Genomic DNA, 21,059 nt, shown 5'->3' on the forward strand with positions numbered 1-21,059 from the left:
ATGTTAGGGCATGGGGGCCTTATATACATTCAAGAATAAAAAAACTAGAACCAACATTTTGTCAAAGTTTGACAAGTATATCTTGCTATGAAAGTGCACATGCCCGAGAAAAATGTATACCCCGGTATGGCAACACTCCCATTCTACACGGCAGTGTAGAAATCGCGGCAACTCTGGACGCCACCACTGTTCCGTGTGCATACCTTCCGATATTTACAGTGTACGTAATAAAAAATACAGTACAGTACACTGTATATACAGTACATTTACATGCCTGTATTACAATTGTTACAGAATTATTAGTATTATAGCATTATCATTACAGTATTGTTATTATTACAGTGTTAGAGTATTATTCTTATGTGTTTCTATGCCATATCATACATAACCTATACGTATACCGCTATGAAAATCTACGGGTGTTAGGGCGATATTTTCGATGACTGGACGTTTGGCATGACTGGACCACCCTTCCCCCCAATTAGTCCGGGCTTTCGAGGTTCGACTGTGTGTATATATATATATATATATTATATATATATATATATATATATATATATATATATATATATATATATATATATATATATATATATATATATATATATATATATATATATATATATATGATTGATGATATGGTTTAATGTCACACACTCCCCCCTATCAGGAGTCAAGGACGGTGCCCCTCACAGAGGGCTTTGTAGCGTGGAATTTAATGAACCATGCCCTTGGTTCAACTTCGCTGGTGGCAGGATTCGAACCACCCTCACCTCAACCTTTGCTGCAAGTAACGACGCCTTAACCCGCTCAGCCAGCAAGCTTCCACATATATATAATCAAGGCGCCAACGCCAGCATCCTTGTGTACCTCCTCATGCCTCATAATGCCTATGTGGGCATCACTGTACCAAAGTGGTTAAATTTGAAGTCACAGCCTCATATTGTGTCATAAGTACAATCACCCTTCCATATAATCTTCTTTACATATATCCCCAATTACCTATTTCTCATGACACTTTTCATTTCCCCAACATTACCTGCTTCCCTCATTCTACAGTTTACTTCAATCCCAATTCCTCCATTCCCAGCTTCCCTAAATACTTTAAACTATCAACTTCATCTAGCTTTTCTCCTTTAAGACTAACTTCCTGCCACCCTCACCTCTTATATCTCATCACCTTGCTTTTACATAAGATTTACTTTCAACTTCCTCTTATCACATCTACCAAACTCAGTCGCTAACTGCCTTTCACTCTGACCCAGCAACAAATGCAAACAGCAACAAGTTCACCTCCCACTTCCCTCCACTCTCTCTAACCATCTCCAATCCCATCACACTTGCATTTACCTCCTGTACCACCCCATCCGGGAGGTGCAAAGATGAGAGGGAGGGTGGAGGGGTGTGGAGTGTATTCAGGGATGGAATGGGTGGGAATGATTTTAGGCCTTTTCCTTTTTGGCTCCTCCCTTGTAAGGGGGAAAATGCCTTGGTATATGTATGTATGTACCACCCCATTCATGTACACAGTGAACAGCCATGACAACATAACCCTAGTGGTGCCTCACTTTCACCTCAAACTCCTCATTCTCATCATTCACAGCTCTAACACAAGCTGTACTAGTCATGTAAAAGATTTTGACTGCCCTTAACAGCATTCCCCCTATCCCATATATCTGCAATACTTCCCAAAATGACTTCCTGTCTACCCTGTCATAATCTTTCTCTAAATCCAGAACCTTCCCCTGAAAAAATAATAATAATTATAATAAAATAAACTAAAGCAAACTAAAACTTCTTGCAGATTTGTCCTACCACAAAAATTTGATCCACATATCCAAAATCATTATCTTTTTTGGGTCCACCATCAACAACCAGTTTATCTCCATGAGTAGACAGGAAGGCACTGTGGGAGGTTTTGCAGATATATGGGATAGGAGGAAAGCTGTTAAATGCTGTCAAGAGTTTTTACGAGAGTAGTAGAGCTTGTGTTAGGATTAGAAATGGAGAGAGTGAATGGTTTGAGGTAAAGGTGGGACTTTGTCAGGGATGTGTTATGTCGCCCTGGCTGTTCAATCTATACATGGATGGGGTGGTGTGAGAGGTGAATGTAAGGGTGGTGGGTCAGGGGTTGGAGATGATTAAAGAAAATGGAGAAAAGTGGGAAATAAGCCAGTTGTTGTTTGCAGATGACACTACGCTTGTGGCAGGATCAGAGGAAGTTAGTGACAGAGTTTGAGAAGGTGTGTGAAAGAAGGAAGCTGAAGATAAATGTGGGTAAAAGTAAGGTGATGAGATGTACAAGGGGAGAGAGTGGCAGCAGGCTGGACATGAGCATTAAGGGAGAGTGACTGGAGGAAGTGGAAAGTTTTAGATACTATGGTGCAAATGTGGCAGGAAAGGGAGGAGTGGGGGTGGAGGTACAATGTAGATTGAGAGAAGTGAGTAAATACCTTGGTGGATTAAAAACTGTAATGAGAAATAGACATCTGGGAATGGATGCTAAGAGGAGGTTATATGAAGGAGTGATTGTGCCAACAGCACTTATGATAGGGGTTACTAGGCTACATAGAGTGAGAAATGAGGAGGTGAGGAGGAGAACAGGGGTGGAAAGGGAGTTGGGAGATAGGGTTGATGAAAGAGTATTAGGATGGTTTGGACACATGGAAAGAATAAGTAAAGAAAGGTTAGTAAAAGAGGTGTGGAAGGCAGAGGTGGAAGGAGTGAATATGAGGGGGGTGTCCTATGATGAGATGGATAGATGGGGTAAAAGGGGCATTACAAAAGAGAGGAATGTCTGTTGAGGAAGGATGGGAGAGGACAGAGGATAGGGGTGAATGGAGAAGGGTTGTGTATGAATGCTGCTGTGATGCATTAGGGGGAGTGGTGGGGGGAGAGGAAGTATGTATGAGAAATAATTTGACGCAGCCCAGAGGGATTATTCCCTGTCTTCTCCCTTTTTTTTTTTTTTTTTTTTCCCGCCGAATTAATGAAGCGGCCTTGCTGTGAATATGCTGTCTTGCAACACTGCTTCTGACCCAGGGCAGTGGACAGGATGCAGGGATGACCCATCATCCAAGAGATGCCAAGATGAGAGGGAGGGAGGAAGGTGGAGGGGAGTGGAATATGTAGGGGATGGTATGGGTGGGAGTGGTTTCTATGCCTTTTTCTTTTTGGCTACCCCCCATATATGGGGGGGAAAAAAGCCTTTGTTATATGGATGTTAAATTTTACCTACCTTCCATACATACATATACCAAGGGCTTTTTCCCCCTTACAAGGGAGGTAGCCAAAGTCAAAAGGCATAAATCCTCTCCCACCCATTTCATTCTCACATACTCCACTCCCAGTCACCATCCCTCCCTTCCTCTTTTCTTGGCTCCTCCTGGATGACAGGTCATCTCTGCATCTTTCCCACTGCCCTGGGTCAGGAGCAATGCACCAAGACACAGCACATCCACAGCAAGGCCGTTTCATTTAATCAGCGACCCCTCTGTCCCCTCATGCAGAAAAAAAGAAGACGGGGCGAAATCCCTTCAGCCTATGTCATAATATCATTCACACACACTCCCTCACCCCCTCCATCCTCCACCCACTTCCTTCCAAGCTTCACACCATCATCCATACACAACCTCCACTCACCCCTATCTTGTCTTCTCCTTTCCTTCCTCAACAGACATTCCTCTTTTTCCCAATGCCCCTTTTACACCATCCATCTCATCCTTGGTTGCCCCTTCATGTTGATTCTATCCACCTCTGCCTTCCACACCTCTTTTACTTATCTTTCTTCACTCATTCTTTTCATGTGTCCAAACCAACCCAATACTCTTTCATCAAATCTATCTCCCAACTCCCTTTCCACCCACACTCTCCTTCTCACCTCCTTGTTTCTCTATCCAGCCTAGTAACCCCTACCATACTTACCTTCCAAATGGTAAAATATCTTTCATAGCTTCCCATCACTCTTTAAAAGTGCATCATTAAACACAAAAAACAATTACCCTATACTTAGAACTAGGTAATTTGTTTAACCTCTCAGAGCTGTGTCAAACATCCACACTCTCTAGTAGCCAAGAACTAACTGTACCAACAACCAAGTCTGTATGCACAAGTATGTATGTGTGTTTTATATAGTTATATATACCTAGTTGTAGTATATAGGCTCAATCTATCTCCATTCATCAAACTTTGCCTTGAACTCAATGTTGTTTATGATACATCCTTTCCCCACAACTTTTGGCCTAGATGATACATCCTTTCCCCACAATTTAGTCCCGCTTTTGAAATCATATATAATCTATTACCAAAGTAATACACTCAACTGCTATAAAGTTGTAAGCTGGAGCTGGTTCCCTTGTCTACAGTTTGCTTCCACGCAGCAGTATGATTTTTCACTATTCTCTGAACCATGCCCACTAAAGTCTTGAATTATTGTTATCTTTCTAACCTACCTATACAATCTTTAGTGTTTCAACTGATTTTCATTCTTCCACCAATGACCAATTTCTCTTCCTATATCTATCAAAATGCTAAAATATCTAAAAACAATTATTTTTCTGTCCATCCTTTCCAATATATAAGGTAAGGAGCCTACACTAAGAGGTGCAGAGCTGCAGCCGAAATTGTTATCTTTGCCCTATGCACTTGACCAGTTGAGCCAGGTGACAGTCACTGCTGGGAATCAGCAAGGAGTGAGGGATATTTCCCATATAGACTTTAGTAATCTCCACAACCAACATTCAAAGCACCTCTGCTCTGAGGCACAGTATCTGGTTTCTATAACAGACCAAATGGCTCCTTCATAGTACTTCAACTTCCTAATTTTTTTTCATTTTCTACTATACTGTCCTATACTCACTCTTTCAGAGAATGAATTATGATTTAAACCATTGACTGGCTTCTTTTTAGGGGCTGTTGGTCTCTTCCCAGAGAGAACTAGGGTGTTAGATTGATTGACGGATGAAAAAATATAGGTGTACTCCCATTATACAGAGACTAATTTTGTACATTCTCTATAACCCACATACACCCCTTCATATTTTTCATATGCCTCACATTTTCCTTATTTCCAATTGTCATGGATTCCATATTCATATTTAATTATACTAGCTTCAAACTTACAAACCATCATCCGACTTCATACTTTCACCTCATTCCAGTTACTTCAGTATAGTGAAAATGCAAAACTTATACTACACATAGATTAAGGAAAATATATAAACTCCAAAGTTTATTTTTGAGAAATATCAAATCATATTATATACAACATTAAAAACATTTATAATAAAAGTCAACTCTACTTAAATGTCATCATTGAAGCAAATCCATATGAAAAACAGAGTAATGACGAGAAGAAAACATACCAAAGTACTGTACTATACTACATAAGAGAAAAACAAAAATATAAAAAGCATATTTACCTTCATGCATTTGAAGAGCAATATATTTTCCCCTACAGATATCTGTCATGGAAATTTGTTAAAGATGAAATTACTTAGTCCCAATTTTAAGATAAACTAAATAAAGTTTTATGTTCTGCCAATGACATGTCCTACATGCAAATCCAGTATTAAAACAATCTGTTCCCACTTCATCAGTATTGTTAGGAAGTGTGCACCCACATCCCAGTTAACAGAATCTATATTTCTCATACATATGCACAAAAAAGAATCATGCATTGTTTGAACAAACTGACTTCTGATTCCCAAACCAATTTGTGTAAACATGCTTACACTGATATCCATTAAAACATATGAAAAAAAATTAAGAACATGAATACATGTGGTTAGTGCTTTATAGTATTGTAAAAAAAAAAGTAACTATTGGCTGGAAAAATACTACTACTAAGGCAAAAACAATAACACAGACTCTTATAGCTGTTCTTTTGCATAATCTGCTATGTTGCACATCTTGGTGGGGGAGAAAATTCACCTCAACTATTACATGCTCAGCAAAATCAAACAAACAAAACATTGATGACAAAATACATAAACCAGAATAAAAAGGTAGGACACTTGTTTTGCTATTACAAACTTGATGGCTATCCTAAGTCCTTTCTCTCCCTCTAACTACCTCTTTGCAAGTACTCATGCCAATCCTGACCATTTTTAGGGTACAGCACCAGTATTTGAGTCAGTGAAGTGTTAATGTTCAGTACATTTATTTCCCAAAGCAACACCACATAACAAATGTCCTGTTGGAGAAATTTTTCATGCAATATAAAATACCAAATGGTACTATATAAAAAGTACTTTAAAATTATATATTTTTACACATATTAAAAAAAAAAAAAATCCTACCCGATTCCTTGCGCACTCTTTGGTGGCCCTGGTGGCCTTGGTGCCCTTGCGACATGTTGGACCAGCCCTGGCCTGCCATTCCTTGAAAACAAACAACACAATAGTTTGAAATGCCTTCACCTGGAGCAGTGTGTCATAACTATGAAAATCAAATCCATAAAAATGAACCAAAACATTATCTTGAGTACTGGAACTCCCTGCAAAGCCACCAACCTTGTCCCGAGTTTGAGCGTATGACATCCACCCCGTGCTGTTGGGAGTTGAATGCATGCCGTGACCTCGAAGGGTCAGGGTAATAGCGGGGGTTTCCACCAGCACCAACTCCATGAGGTGGTGTCATAGATACATTCCCATCCATTTTACCTGTAAGAGAGTAAGCTTGCTTGAAAGCTAGAAGCAAGCAAAGGCACAGAGGAGTGAGGGGGAAGCAGACGAGATGTGTTAAGTAAAGATCAGCTAGCTAGTGCAGGCCTTTCATCTGGCTGAATCTATAGGAGAAGGAGAGAAATGAGACCTGTCTGCACACAGGGAAGCATAAAATTTAGGATGCAGCAGCAAAAACAAAATGAAAATAAAGGTCACCCTTAGGCCGTATCATTTTCTCCTGTGATGCTCAGACCCGTCATCAGTTGGTAAACACAATTCGTTACTGTTCTACGGCTGCTTAGCTATAAAAAGAGTAGACTATTAGTATCAGGACAACTGATAATTTTTTTGTCTATACAACACTGAAAAAACTACCACAAACAATTCTACTATGAAAAATGAGGTTTGTCAGAAAAATTACATGAAAACTAACCACAACCCTCATCATACTGTAAGAAATTTACTTTCAGCCAAAAATATAAATTTAGTCAAAATTTACAAAAGCAATGATTATTAACATAAATGATGGTAATAGATGAATAATTAATTCTTATGTGGAAAAAAAGAGGAAACATGTACTCTTTACAATATCAAAAAATACAGTATAAAATCTTTAAAACAACGACTTGGTATCAGGTGTACAAAATACATATGAATTAGCAAAGCGGGGGGAGAGAACCTTAAAAGTTGGATGATAAACATACTGTACATATACCAAAAGGCCCTTTCCCCCTTATATGGGAAATAATAAATACTCGTTTCAAAGACTAACTCATATTTTCTTTTCTAAGGTATAGTGCAGACTTAATCTTGCTAAGAGATGAACTTTAATCTACTCCATTCATGGGAAACCTTCCTACTGCATAAAAGAGCAATAACTAAATCTATTTAGGGGTCAATAAATCTAAATGACTGAATAAAAATATGACAAATGGGAAGTCATGTAATGAACCTGGAAATAATTCAAACTTAAGATCATGACATAGGGGGGTCTGGAAGTGGAAATGCATGACAAAAAGTGGGCTCCAAAGAGAGATTTTGTGTGAAGGTAGTAATGGATCAATGAAGGGTGAACATAAAAGAATTCAGGCAAACTTAAGACAAAAGACATGACCTGCCATCTTCACTTACTCATTCACACACAAACAAATAACAGTATTAAAATTATTTCTCACCTAGTTCACAAAAGCAGAAATAAAATAGTACTGTATTTTGTCAACTATAAACCACTTCTATTCTTGGGAACAAAATTTTGCCAATAAAGGTGGAGTCATTGAAATGGAAAAGGAAAGATTGTGACAGAACAAATGAGAGGCAGAAGTTAAATATAATCAGCACTTTTTCTTAATGAAAACTAGTCTCCAATAATTAAAAAATACTTTACAGTATAAATCTTCTATCCACAGGGATGTCACTAAAGTTCCTAAAACACTGACTGCATAAATTCAAGCTGAGACAACATATATCAAAACTGCCAACATTAAAAGAATGGTGATATGATAACAGAATTTAAGACTATGAAAGGAACACAACAAAACTGACAAAGAATTCTTAGAATGACAAAAGAGGAAAACACAAATGACAGAATAAAAGTAAAAAAGACACAGTGTCTAAGAGGTCAACAGGAAATACAGTTTTCCATACTGATGTGCTGATCCATGGACTAACATGGAAGAAGAAATAGTACACTCATACCTTGACTTAACATACAAACTAGTGGGGAAGTGTAATTCAGTCTGATATCAAACACAAAATTTAACTAAAACCTGTAATATGACAATTAAAAAGACATGTACACTATCAATGGGCAGGATATATAATCAATTCAACATATCTACTGCTTCGGATTTTGTCTGTTGCTTCTGAAATCTGTTAAATGAGGGTCCATTAAATTGAAGGCCGAATGTACATTCAGACAACAGGGGCAAACTGATCTACTGTAAGAAGGGTAACTGTGCATATCTAAATATAGAAGAAATGTGTGTGTATTGATATATATATATATATATATATATATAGGGGAGTGGGGAGGGGGGAGGGAAGAGAGGGGGAGAGGGAGATAGAGGGAGACAGAGAGGGGGAAAGAGGGAGAGAAAGGGAGGGAAGGAGAGAGAGAGAGAGAGAGAGAGAGAGAGAGAGAGAGAGAGAGAGAGAGAGAGAGAGAGAGAGAGAGAGAGAGAGAGAGAGAGAGAGAGAGAGGGGGGGGGGGGAGAGAGAGGGGGGGGGGGGGGAGGGAGAGAGAGGAGGGAGACAGCAAGAGGGAGGGAGAGAGAGGAGGGAGAGAGAGAGAGAGAGAGAGAGAGAGAGAGAGAGAGGAGAGAGAGAGAGAGATAGAGAGAGAGAGAGAGAGAGAGAGAGGAGAGAGAGAGAGAGGGAGGGAGGGAGAGGGAGGAGGGGAGGGAGGGAGGGAGGGAGGGAGGGGAGGAGAGGGAGAGGGAGGGAGGAGAGAGATGGAGGGGTGAGAGGAGAGGGAGGGAGGGGAGGGAGGGAGGAAGGGAAGGAGGGAGGAAGAGAAGGAGGGAGGGAGGGAGGGAGGGAGGGAGTAAGGGAGGGAGAGAGAAGAAAGGGACAAGGGAGGGAGAGAGAAGAAAGGGGCAAGGGAGAAGAAAGGGAAAAGAAGGGAGAGGAAGGGAAAGGAAGGGAAAGAAAGGGAAAGGAAGTGAGATGGGGAGAGAGAAGAAAGGGAAAGGAAGGGAGACTGCGGGAGAGAAGAGAGGAAAAATGGAAGAAGAGCAAGATGAGAAGGAAGGAGAATGGAGAAGAGAGAGGGAAGGAGAGAGAGGGGAGAAGGAAGCTGAGAGTGAAGAAGAGAGGGAGAGATGGGGGAAAAAGGGAGGGAGGGGGAGGAAGAGATAGAAGGAGAGAGGGTGGAAGAGAAGGGGGAGAGAGGAAGAGAAGGGGGAGAGAGGAAGAAAAGAAGGGAAAGAAGGAAGAAGAGAGGGAAAGGAGGGAGAAAGAAAGTGAGAAGGAAGGGGGAGGGAAGGAGGGTAAAGAAAAAAGAGAAGAAGAGAGGGAAGGAGGGAGAGAGGGAAGGAGGGAGAGAAGGAAGGAGAAAGGAAGGAGTGAGTAAAGGAGTGAAGGAAAGACACATGGAATGACAGAGGGAAGACGAGTGAAGATGGGAAAGATGGAGGGAGGGATGAAGGGAGGGATGGAGGGATGGAGGGAGAGGGAGGGAAGAAATGGGAAGGAGGGAGAGAAGGAAGGATGTAGAGGGGGGAGGAGGGTGAAAGAGGCAGGGATGTAGAAGGAAGGGAGGGAAAGAGGAAGGACAGGAGGAAGAATGGGAGTGATTCTTGGGGATTTCATTAGAACCTTATATCAACTGCGTAACAAATACATCAATATCCCAAGTGGGGGGAGGGGAGAAAGGGAGGAGAGGGGGGGGGAGAGAGAGAGAGAGAGAGAGAGAGAGAGAGAGAGAGAGAGAGAGAGAGAGAGAGAGAGAGAGAGAGAGAGAGAGAGAGAGAGAGAGAGAGAGAGAGAGAGAGAGAGGAGAGAGAGGAGAGAGAGGAGAGAGAGAGAGGGAGGAAGAGAGGAGAGAGAGAGGAGGAGAGAGAGAGAGAGAGAGGAAGAGAGAGAGAGAGAGAGAGAGAGAGAGAGAGAGAGAGAGGAGGGTGAGGGAGGGAGGGGGGTTAAGATTGTGGGAATCTTGGTCTTGGAAGCATTGAGTAGCACTGGCGGCAGGGCACCTGGATGAACAAAACTGCCCCCCCCCCCATGGCTGCTTCACCTGGACATAAACGTACACTTTTGAATAAATTTACACAACCACTTGAATGCCATGCGAGCCTATGATCACCATTAGCTTTTTTACTATTACTAGCATCATTAACAATACAATCACTATCAATAACATCAGAATACATGCACACACACACAATGGATAAGATGTCACAAGAGAAATTTGGGGGGGGGGAATGAGATTACATGAATGAGTGAAGATGGTAGCATGGGCATGTGAAGGAAGGGGAGGGGATGAGTGAGAGGGTAGAGTGAGTGAGTGAGTGAGTGAGTGAGTGAGTGAGAGAGAGAGAGGGAGAGAGAGAGAGAGGAGAGAGAGAGAGAGAGGAGAGAGAGAGAGAGAGAGAGAGAGAGAGAGGAGAGAGAGAGGAGAGAGAGAGAGGAGAGATAGGAGAGCGAGAGAGATAGGAGAGCGAGAGATAGGAGAGCGAGAGAGATAGGAGAGAGAGAGATAGGAGAGAGAGAGAGAGAGAGAGAGAGAGAGAGAGAGAAAGGAGAGAGAGGAGACAGGAAACAGGAATAGAGGGAGGAGGGAGGAGGGAGGAATGAGAAGAGGAAGAGGGATATGAGGAGTAGAGGCAGGAAGAGAAGGGAGATTAGGAGAAGTAGAGGGAGGAAGGTAAGGGGAGGGGGGAGATAAAGTAGAAAAAGGGAGGAGTGGGATGAGAAAAGAGAGAAGGAGGAGAGAGAGGGAGGAGAATGAGGAAGAGGAGGAGGAAGGGGAGGGAAAGAGGAGGGGAAGGATGTGCAGGAGGAGATGGTTGGAGGGAGAGGAGGAGGAAGGGGAGGGAAAGAGGAGGGGAGGGAAAGAGGAGGGGAGGGAAAGAGGAGGGGAAGGATGCACAGATGGTTGGAGGGAGAGGGGGAGGAGAGGGACACGGAGGAGGAGGAGCAGCAGCAGGTGAGAAAGGAGGATGAGGAAGAGGAGGAATATGAAGAGGAAGAGGAGGAATATGAAGAGGAAGAGAAAGAGGGGAACGACGGAAAGATGGAAGATGAAGAGGAAGAAAAGGACGAGGAGGTGGAGGAGGATGGAAAGCTAATTGGGGAAATTGGATATCAGTCACAAAGGGTTTCCCCACCCAAGAGTTAGAGGAGGTTTGTCAAATCTGAATCAGGAAGATGGTGAGGAACCTACTCCAGGCAGCCCTAAGTGGCTGCAGCTGAAGCCGTTACATTTTCCCAACGAGCTTGCACTGTTGGGGCAGATAACAGTCACCCGTCTTTGTATCTCTCAGCATCTAGTTTGTTCTTAAATTCTTGTATGGTTTTTGCACACACCGTTGCTTATTCCAATTTGTTCCTGGCATCCTCCATTCTGTGTGTCAAACTATTCTTTTTCAGATCTTTTTTATAACTATCCCTTTTGAGTTTCTTTTCATGTCTTGTTTTTCTTTTATTTCACTTTAATAAATCTTCTCTGTCAAGGATTTCCATGCCCTTCATGATTCTGTAAATGGCCACTAGATCTCCTCTTTCTCTTGTTTGTTCCAGGATTGGTAGTTCCAGTTTGGACACTCTTTGTTCATATGTGTGTGTGTATATTTACCCAGTTGTATCTTGTGAGAAGGGGAGCTAAGCTCATGGTGTCCTGTCTTTGTATCTCTCCATATTCAGTTTGCTCTTAAATTCTTGTATTGTTTTTGCACACACCATTTTTTCATCCAGTGTGTTCCAAACATCTACCACTCTATGGGGAAAGATGTTCTTTTTCAGGTCTCTTCTATAACTGTCCTTTTTAAGCTTCTTTGCATGTCTTGTGTTTCTCCTATCCCAATTTAGCAAGTCTTCTCTGTCAAGAACTTCCATGCCCTTCATAATTCTATAGATGGTCAACAAGTTACCTCTTTCTCTCCTCTGTTCCAGAATCGGTAACTCCAATTTTATCAGTCTTTCTTCATATGTGTGTGTGTGTGTGTATTTACCTAGTTGTATCTTGGGGGAGGAGAGCTATGCTCGCAGTGACCCTGCTGTTGTATCTTTCCACATCCAGTTTATTCTTAAAGTCATGTACAGTTTTAGCACTTACCGTTTCCTCTTTCAGTTTGTTCCAGATATCTATTACTCAGTGTGAGAAGCTATTCTTTTTCAGATCTCTTCTGTAACTGTCCTTAAGTTTCTTCTCATGTCCTCTTGTAGCTCATCTGTCCCATTTTAGTAGGTCATCCTTATCAAGAATTTCCATACCTTTCATAATTCTGTAAATGGTTATCAAATCACCTCTTTCTCTTCTTTGTTCTAGGGTTGGTAAATTTAGTTTGTCCAATCTTTGTTCGTATGTCAAATTCTAAATTGTTGCTCTTTGAATTCTTTCTAGTTTCTTTGTTTTGTTTTTTGTACTAGGTGTCCATAGAGATGCTGCGTATTCCAATTTTGGTCTTACTAGTGTAACTAGTATTTTCTTTACCATGTTTTCATCCATGTAGTCAAAGGGCACTTCCATTGATCTTAATAAATTAAAAGTTTCTCCAATGAATTTGTCAACATGTTTGTCTGGTGTCATGTCGTAGGAGATAGTTACTTGTAGGTCCCTTTCCAAGTTTATTTTTTTACTTCCTTTGTACCAATTTTATATAAACACAAGATTCTATTTTTGCTTTTTTCCAAATTCCATTATACTGCATTTCTGAATGTTAAAATTCATTTCACTCTTTTGCCTCCATTTCCAGACTTTATCCAGGTCTTCTTGAAAAGATCTGCAACCTTCTCTTTAATAGTTTTGCATCATCTGCAAAGAAGCTCATATAACATTCAACGCCTTCATCCATGTCATTTATATAAATCGCAAACATTATTGGAGCCAATACAGATCCTTGGGGGACTCCACTTAACATATCTTTCCAATTTGAGTTCTTGTCTCAAAGTACCACCCTCATTTTTCTTCTGTTCAAGAAATCTTTCATCCATTCCAATAAATTTCTTTGTATTCCACCTATTGTTTAAATTTTCCTTAGTAGCTTTTTGTGTGGTACTTTGTCAAAAACCTTTTGTAAGTCAAAGAAAGCACAATCTGCCCTTCTGTCTCTTTCTCGTATTATTTTTATCAATCTTGAGTAAAAGTATATTAAGTTTGTAGTACATGATCTTCCACTTCTAAATCCAAATTGTTTAGGGTTTAGTATATTGTTCTCTTCAAAGTGTTTAATCAATTTTTTTGATAACTTTATTGCATATTTTGCTATTGTGTTTGTAAGGGATACCGGTCTATAATTTGTTGGGTTTTCTTTGTCTCCTCCTTTATATATTGGTACATATTTGCATTTTTCCAATCCTGTAGTACTTTTCTTCTTCGAGGGAGAAGTCAATTATCTTGTGTATTTTGTCTGTTAAGTTTATCTATACATTCTTTCAATATCCAGTCCACTATTCCATCGGGCCCATATGACTTTCTGACATAAAGATTCTTTATTTGGACCCTTATTTCTTCCTGTGTCACCATCATTTCTTTCATTTTAGGGGATCATTCTTACTGTCCTTCATCCTAAATTTGTGGGCTTTCAATTGTAAATACAGACCTAAAATGCCTGATCATTACTTCAGCCTTTTCTACATCATCTATATATTCTTTGTTTCCTTCACACAGTTTCACTATGTCATGTATACCTTTTAGTTTGTCATTTACATATCTGTAAAATAGTTTGGGTTGATCTTTGCATTTGTCTATTATACCTTTTTCATAGTTTCTTTTTCCTCTCTATGTATATCAACATATTCATTTCTCAATTTGATGTATGTTTGCCATTTAGTCTTTTTTTTTTTTTTTTCTTTTTTCCATCTTTTCCAGGCTTTGTCACTTCTATCTTTAGCATCACTACACTCTTTGTGTGTGTATTTACCTAGTTGTATTTTACAGGACGAGAGCTATGCTTGTGGTGATCAGTTTTCGCATCTCTCTACATCCAGTTTATTCTTAAAATCTTGTATAGTTTTGGCACTCACTGTTTCTCCATTTAGTTTGTTCCAGACATCAATCACTCTATGTGGGAAGCTATTCTTTTTCAAATCTCTTCTGTAACTGTCTTTCTCTAGCTTTTTTTCGTGTCATCTTAACAAGTTGTCTTTATCAAGAATTTCCATCCCTTTCATAATTCTGTAAATGGTCTACAAATCACCTCTTTCTCTTCTCTGTTCCAGTGTTGATAGATATAATTTCTCCAATTTTTGTTTGTATGTCAAATTTGATAGTGTAGGTGCTATTTTTTATGCTGCTCTTTGAATTCTAATTTTCTTATGTTTTCTTTTTGTGCTAGGTGCCCATAGTGTTGCAGCATACTCTAGTTTAGGTCCTATTAGTGTGACCACTATTTTCTTTACCATTTCTTCATGCATACAGTCAAAGGCCACTTTCATTGATCTTTGTGTGTATTTACCTAGTTGTATTATACAGGAAGGGGAGCTATGCTCGTGTTGACCTGTTTTTGTATCTCGCAAGATCAAGTTTGTTCTTAAATTCTTGTATTGTGCTTGCACACACTATTTCTTCATCCAATTTATTCCATATATCTATCACTGTGTGGGAAGCTGTTCTTTTTCAGGTCTCTTCTGTAGTTATCCTTTTTGAGTTTCATTGCATGTCCTCTTGTTTTTCCTCTGTCCCACTTTAACTAGTCCTCTCTATCACGGTGTGTGTGTGTGTGTGAATGAGAGAGAAAGGTAAGGTAAGCAAAAGATGAAGATGATGGAAACCCTGAATATATATATATATATATATATATATATAAATATATATATATATATATATATATATATATATATAAAGAGGGAGAGGACAGAGGCGGGTGACAATACATATGTTAACATGAATTTAGCCTTAACAAAAACCCTAACAATGGGAAAAAAAAATCTATATCTCATTAACCATGATATGAAGCAGCCCATGGGAAGTATAGAGACTTGGGTCAGATTATTGTGTAAAATATATTTTACCAGCTGCTGCATTTCTTCCCAAACAATCTTAGTTTTTCTTTTTCCACTTCCTGAAAAAAGGAACCAGGAAGGGTCGGGACCCCCCCACCCCATTTCCTGCTGCACACCGCTGGCTGCATTCATGAAACCCAGGAAGGATTAACCCCTTTGTCATTGTGAAATACATCATCACATTCATTCCAGGATACACCATACTATTCCATTCGGCTGGTGACGAGGGAGGGAGAAGCCCCTCCCCTTCCTCAGACTCAATAGGTTTCAATCAAGAACCCTTTTCCTAAATACTGGAGTCAACTCGCCTCTCCTAGTTGAATAAAATCACATTGTGTTACCCAGAATATGAGAGCGAGTGAGAGAGTGAAAGAGAGAGAGTGTGTGTGTGTGTGTGTGTGTATTTACCTAGTTGTATTTTATGGGAAGGGAGCTATGCTTGTAGTGACCTGTCTTTGTATCTTTCAGCATCTAATTTGTTCTTTAATTCTTGTATGGTTTTTGCACATACTACCATTTCCTCCAATTTGTTCCAGACATCCACCACTCTGTATGGGATTTTTTTTTTTTTTTTTCCAGTTCTCTTCTATATCTGTCCTTTTTGAGTTTCTTTTCAGGTCCTCTTATTTTTCTTTTATCCCACTACTATAATAAGTCTTCTTTGTCAAGGACTTCCATGCCTTTCATGATTCTGTAAATGGCCAGTAGATCTCCTCTTTCTCTTCTTTGTTCCAGATTTGGTAGTTCCAGTTTGGACAATCTTTGTTTGTATGTCAATTTTGAAAGTGTTGGTGCCATCTTTGTCATTGCTCATTGGATTCTTTCTAATTTCTTTACATCATTTTTTGTGTTGGGTGTCCATAGTGTCACAGTATACTCCAATCTTGGTCTTATCAGTGTGACTAATATTTTCTTTAACCATTTCCTCATCCAAGTAGTTAAAGGCCACCTTTATTGATGTTAGTAAATTGTAGGTTTCTCTATTTTGTTAACATGTTTGTCTGGAGACATGTCATTGCTGATAGTTACTCCTAGGTCCCTTTCCAAGCTAAGTTTTTTTTACTTCCTTTGTACAAATTTTATGTTGCCCTGATATTCTATGTTTACCTTGTTGTATTATATGGGAAGGGAGTTATGATTGTGGTGACCCGTCTTTGTATCTTTGAGCATCAAGGTTTTTCTTAAAATCTTGAATAGTGTTTGCACACACTGTTTCTTTATCTAAATTATTCCAGGTATCCATGTGGGAGGCTATTTTTATTTATTTAATTTTTTTTTTTTTCAGATATCTTCTACAGTTATCCTTTTCGAGTTTCTTTTCGTGTCTTCGTTTTTCCATTGTCCCATTTTAATCAACCATTCCTATCTAGGATTTCCATTCCTTCCATGATTCTATAAATAGTCAGCAGTTTTCCTCTTTCTTTTCTTTGTTCCAGAGTTGGTAATTCCAATTTGGAAAGTCTTTGTTCGTATGTCAATTTGGAGAGAGTTGGTGCCAACTTTGTCATTGCTCTCTGTATTCTTTCTAATTTCTTCATATTCTTTTTAGTTTTGGTCTTACTAATGTAACTAATATTTTTTCTTATTTCCTCATCCAAGTAGTCAAATGTGTGTATGTGTATTTATAAAGTTGTATTATATGGGAAGAGAGCTATGCTCGTGGTGACTCGTCTTTGCATCTTTCAGCATCAAGGTTTTTTTTTAAATCTTGAATAGTGTTTGCACACACTGTTTCTTTATCTAATTTATTCCAGGTATCCAGTACTCTATATGGGAAGCTATTTTTTTTTTTTTTTTCCAGATCTCTTCTATAGTTATCCTTTTTGAGTTTCTTTTTGTGTCATAGTTTTCCCATTGTCCCATTTTAATAAATCATTCCTATCTAAAATTTCCATTCCCTTCATGATTCTATAGTCAGCAGATCTCCTCTTTCTCTTTTTTGTTCCAGAGTTGGTAATTCCAATTTGGACAATCTTTGTATTTTAATTTGGAGAGAGTTGGTGCCAACTCTGTCGTTGCTCTTAGTATTCTTTCTAATTTCTTTATATTCTTTTTAGTACTGGGTGTCCATAGTGTTGCTGCATACTCCAATGTGGGTGTATGTGTGTGTGTATTTTACCTAGTTGTATCTATTTATCTAGTTGTATTTTACGGGACTGGAGCTATGCTCGTGTTGACCCATTTTTGTACCTCTCTACATCTAGTTTGCTTTTGAATTCGTGTATATTTCTGGCATTAACTGTTTCACTGCTCAATTTGTTCCAGACATCAATTACCCTGTGTGGGACACTGTTCTTTTTCAGGTATCTTCTGTAACTTTCTTTCTTTAGTTTCTTTGCGTGTCCTCTTGTTTCTCTTTTGTCCCATTTTAATAGGTCATCTCTATCAAGAACTTCCATTCCCTTCATTATTCTAAAGATGGTGTGTGTGTGTGCATGTGTGTGAGTGTTGAAGAAGTTAGCTGGACCTTTGCCCATGAAGCCATCAACCCTTTGGTGATCTTATCTAACCTGAGGAAAGACTGATGTGATGCTGTTCCTACTATAACACACTTTATCCTGTTCAGTTGAACTGAATTTGGTGTTGGACAAAATATAATTTACACATAAGATCAATGATGGTTACCTGCAAGATGAATGACACAAAAGATTCATCAATGCTGCTGTCCATCTTCAAAACCCATCAACCTCCACAACTACATTTGAAGTTGCAGCACGGATGAGCTGACACTTGGTCTATCGATTTCCTCCACCTTTTCATACAAGAGCTGTAACAACAGTTCCCCTCCTACTACTTTTCAGTCAGTGACATACAAACTTTGTCTCACACCAGTACAATACAAACAACAGTCCCAAAGTTTCTGTTTGTGTCACTGTAGTAAAAGGTGGTCTGTGTCCTTTGTGGTGGCTGTATCTGGAAGTTTGAATATGTGGCCAGCTCTATTCTGTACTGGTACGGTTTTAAAATTGGATAGCATCCTGACAGCAGCTATGCTAGTGTGGTTCTTATCAGGTGTGGGATTTTTTTAATCTGGGTATATGTTTTTGTGAGGATGTTTTGTGTGGTATAGGTGGTAGGTTATGTTAGAGTAGTATGCTGCTATTGTAGTTTTTTGTTGTTTCCTGTTGGTGGTGCTTGTGAGATGTAGTGTGATAGGTGAGTGGTGGTACTTGCATACAATTGTGTATGTCATTTACACGTGGAGTTTTATGGTGAGGATTCTGGTTTCTGTATGCAGGAGTCTTAAGGTGGTTTTGGCACATCCTGTTATTACTCTCAAAGCTACATTTTGTAAAGTTAGTAAATTAATTGTGGTTGTCTTTTCTGATTGTTGGAAACCATGCTGTGGAGGTGTAGTCAAGGATGGTTCTTACCAATTGCCTGAATTTGGTTATCAGATTCTTTCTGTTGCCCAAATTCAATACCAGTGATTAATTTAAAGTTTTATTTTTTATTTTTTGCTGTCAGGTCTTTGATATGTAAGCTGAAAGTCACATTAGTATCAAATATGAGGCCTAGAATTTTAGAATGTTTTTCTAATAGGTATAAGCCATTTAGTATTATTATTGGGTGCTTTTTTTTATACATATGATTATCTGGTGCAAGCAACATCGCTGATGATTTCTAGGGTCAGGCTTCCTTTATTTTATTTTTGAGCCATTGTTTCAACTTATTCAAATAGGCTTGGATGTTCTTTGTTACTTCGTATTTACTTATTGGATTAGTATTGTCCAGTCATCTGCAACACTGGTGCTTAGTTATTGTTCTGGAGTTGGGAGACAACTCATCAAGAGATTGAACAGTAATGGTGAAAATATTGCATCCTGAGGGACTCCATTCTATAACCTTTTTGTTCCTGAGATTTTGTTGTTTTGGGTTACTGTGTTGTCTTTCTGCTATCAAATAGGTTAACTACTTCTTGTTATGAATGATTGTCCCAATTATTTTTTTGGATAGTATGTGTCTCGGAACCTTGTAAAAATATATTGTTTACATATGTGGCTACCACAACAGTTCTTGCTGGATATTCTTTTTTTTTTTTTTAAATCCTTCGAACACTTGTGTGATGTTTGTAAGAACTGTGCTAGTAGAGTGGACTTGAATCCATGTTGGTTGGGGAAGATTAATGTTTCTGATTTGATTCTTGTTGTTATCAGCCTTTCCATTGACTTGGATACTAGGATAGTAGTAAGACTGGTCTGCATGGTATAGGGTTTTCAGGGGATTTGATTGGTTTCAAAATAGGGATTAGGTGAGCTCTTTTACAGATGTTTGGGATTTTGTTGTATGACCAGTAGTTGAAAATATTAGTTAAGGCTCTTACGGCTGTTTGGCCGAGGTGTTTAAGGTGGATACTTGAGATCCTGTCTGGGCCTTCAGCTTGGGAGTTTTTGCATATTTCTTTATGGCCCCTTCTATATCTTTAATGGTGAAGGAGGGTGGGGGTGGCTTTCATGATTGGTTTGATTTTTCTAGCTTTATTTTTTTTAACAATTTCTGGTATTAATTTGTAGTATGTTTAGGGTGTGTTTTTTGTTGATAAGATTGTGAGTGTAAGTGTTCCCATAAGCTGGTTAGATATCCAGTTCTTTTTGTATTGGTTTGTAATTTGGTAGGTGGCTTATGTGCAAATTTATGGGTTTGTTTCTACATCACTTTCTGAAGAAGAAGAAGAAGAAGAAGAAGAAGAAGAAGAAGAAGAAGAAGAAGAAGAAGAAGAAGAAGAAGAAGAAGAAGAAGAAGAAGAAGAAGAAGAAGAAGAAGAAGAAGAAGAAGAAGAAGAAGAAGAAGAAGAAGAAGAAGAAGAAGAAGAAGAAGAAGAAGAAGAAGAAGAAGAAGAAGAAGAAGAAGAAGAAGAAGAAGAAGAATGAAATAAGTGACTCTGTGGTCCAGTCAGGAGACCAGGTGCCGGCCCCTCCTTGAAGTGATGGGTTTTGTAGAATCTATTTGACATCAACAGCAGAGCTTGGATAACTGAGGGTGGTGTCGTCCTGTCTTTGCCATCTTGGCGCTCGGTGCAGTTGCTTAAAAGCTGAAGCAAAATGTTGTAGCACACTTGCAAATCACACAGAAAACACCACTGTCAAAGTGAAATATAAAAGTGAAGAAATGGAAATTCTACATATTTCAATTTCCAAATGCATGTCTCTTCAGTAGAATACTGAATGACAGGTGTCGTGGAAATATAACCACCTCAAACAGCATGTGGGAGAACCTAGACAGGTGCTGCGATGAGGCAACAGCAACATCATGACTGGTTTAATAATCAGTCAGAGGGGATTTATCAGTTTCTTCAGGAGCAGCTTGCAGACAATGCTATCCAACACTGACCTACCCACCAGGTTATAGCTCATTACAAAGAGGTGAAAGTGGAGGTGCAATGCAGACAGAGCCTGGTGGATATTGTAAGCAAAAATACAAGGCTATACAGACAGTAATGATTGATTGATTTGTGAAATTTTTGGCTTGAAGGCCATGCGCAGACAGTAATGACTACCATCACTTCTACAACTCTCTAATAGGACCCAAAACACCATCCCTTTTTCCAGTTAGAAGTAGCCTACAAATGGAAACACCCTTCACACAAGTTCGACCAGATCTTGGAGCAATGAACTAAACACTTAGCAGAGCTGTTCAACAGTTAACCCTATGTCTGGTGTGCTGGGAGACTCTCCTGCCTGTGACATGGAAGCTGGATGTACTGAATACTTTTGCTGAGACATGCAGTGCCAT

At 39.4% G+C, this 21,059-nt stretch overlaps 1 protein-coding gene across 20 annotated transcripts in view; it reads right to left on the minus strand.

Annotated features, from left to right (window-relative positions):
• LOC143040246 (tyrosine-protein kinase Src64B-like) overlaps window positions 1-21,059 on the minus strand; it is a 580,796-nt gene that overhangs the window by 122,082 nt on the left and 437,655 nt on the right. For 14 of the 20 annotated variants that reach the window (XM_076210988.1, XM_076210989.1, XM_076210992.1 and 11 more), the window contains 3 exons: window positions 6,513-6,662; window positions 6,300-6,380; window positions 5,421-5,462 (listed from right to left, as the gene is read on the minus strand). In XM_076210988.1, coding sequence (XP_076067103.1) covers window positions 5,421-5,462; window positions 6,300-6,380; window positions 6,513-6,662 — 273 coding nt within the window. Of the gene's footprint in view, window positions 1-5,420; window positions 5,463-6,299; window positions 6,381-6,512; window positions 6,663-6,881; window positions 6,968-21,059 lie in introns of all 20 variants that reach the window. The other 6 variants (XM_076211000.1, XM_076210999.1, XM_076211002.1 and 3 more) reach the window with 5 other exon arrangements.

The sequence above is a fragment of the Oratosquilla oratoria genome, chromosome 28, assembly GCF_046742065.1.
Source record: "Oratosquilla oratoria isolate Oo_2021 chromosome 28, ASM4674206v1, whole genome shotgun sequence".
Classification (NCBI taxonomy): Eukaryota; Metazoa; Arthropoda; class Malacostraca; order Stomatopoda; family Squillidae; genus Oratosquilla; species Oratosquilla oratoria.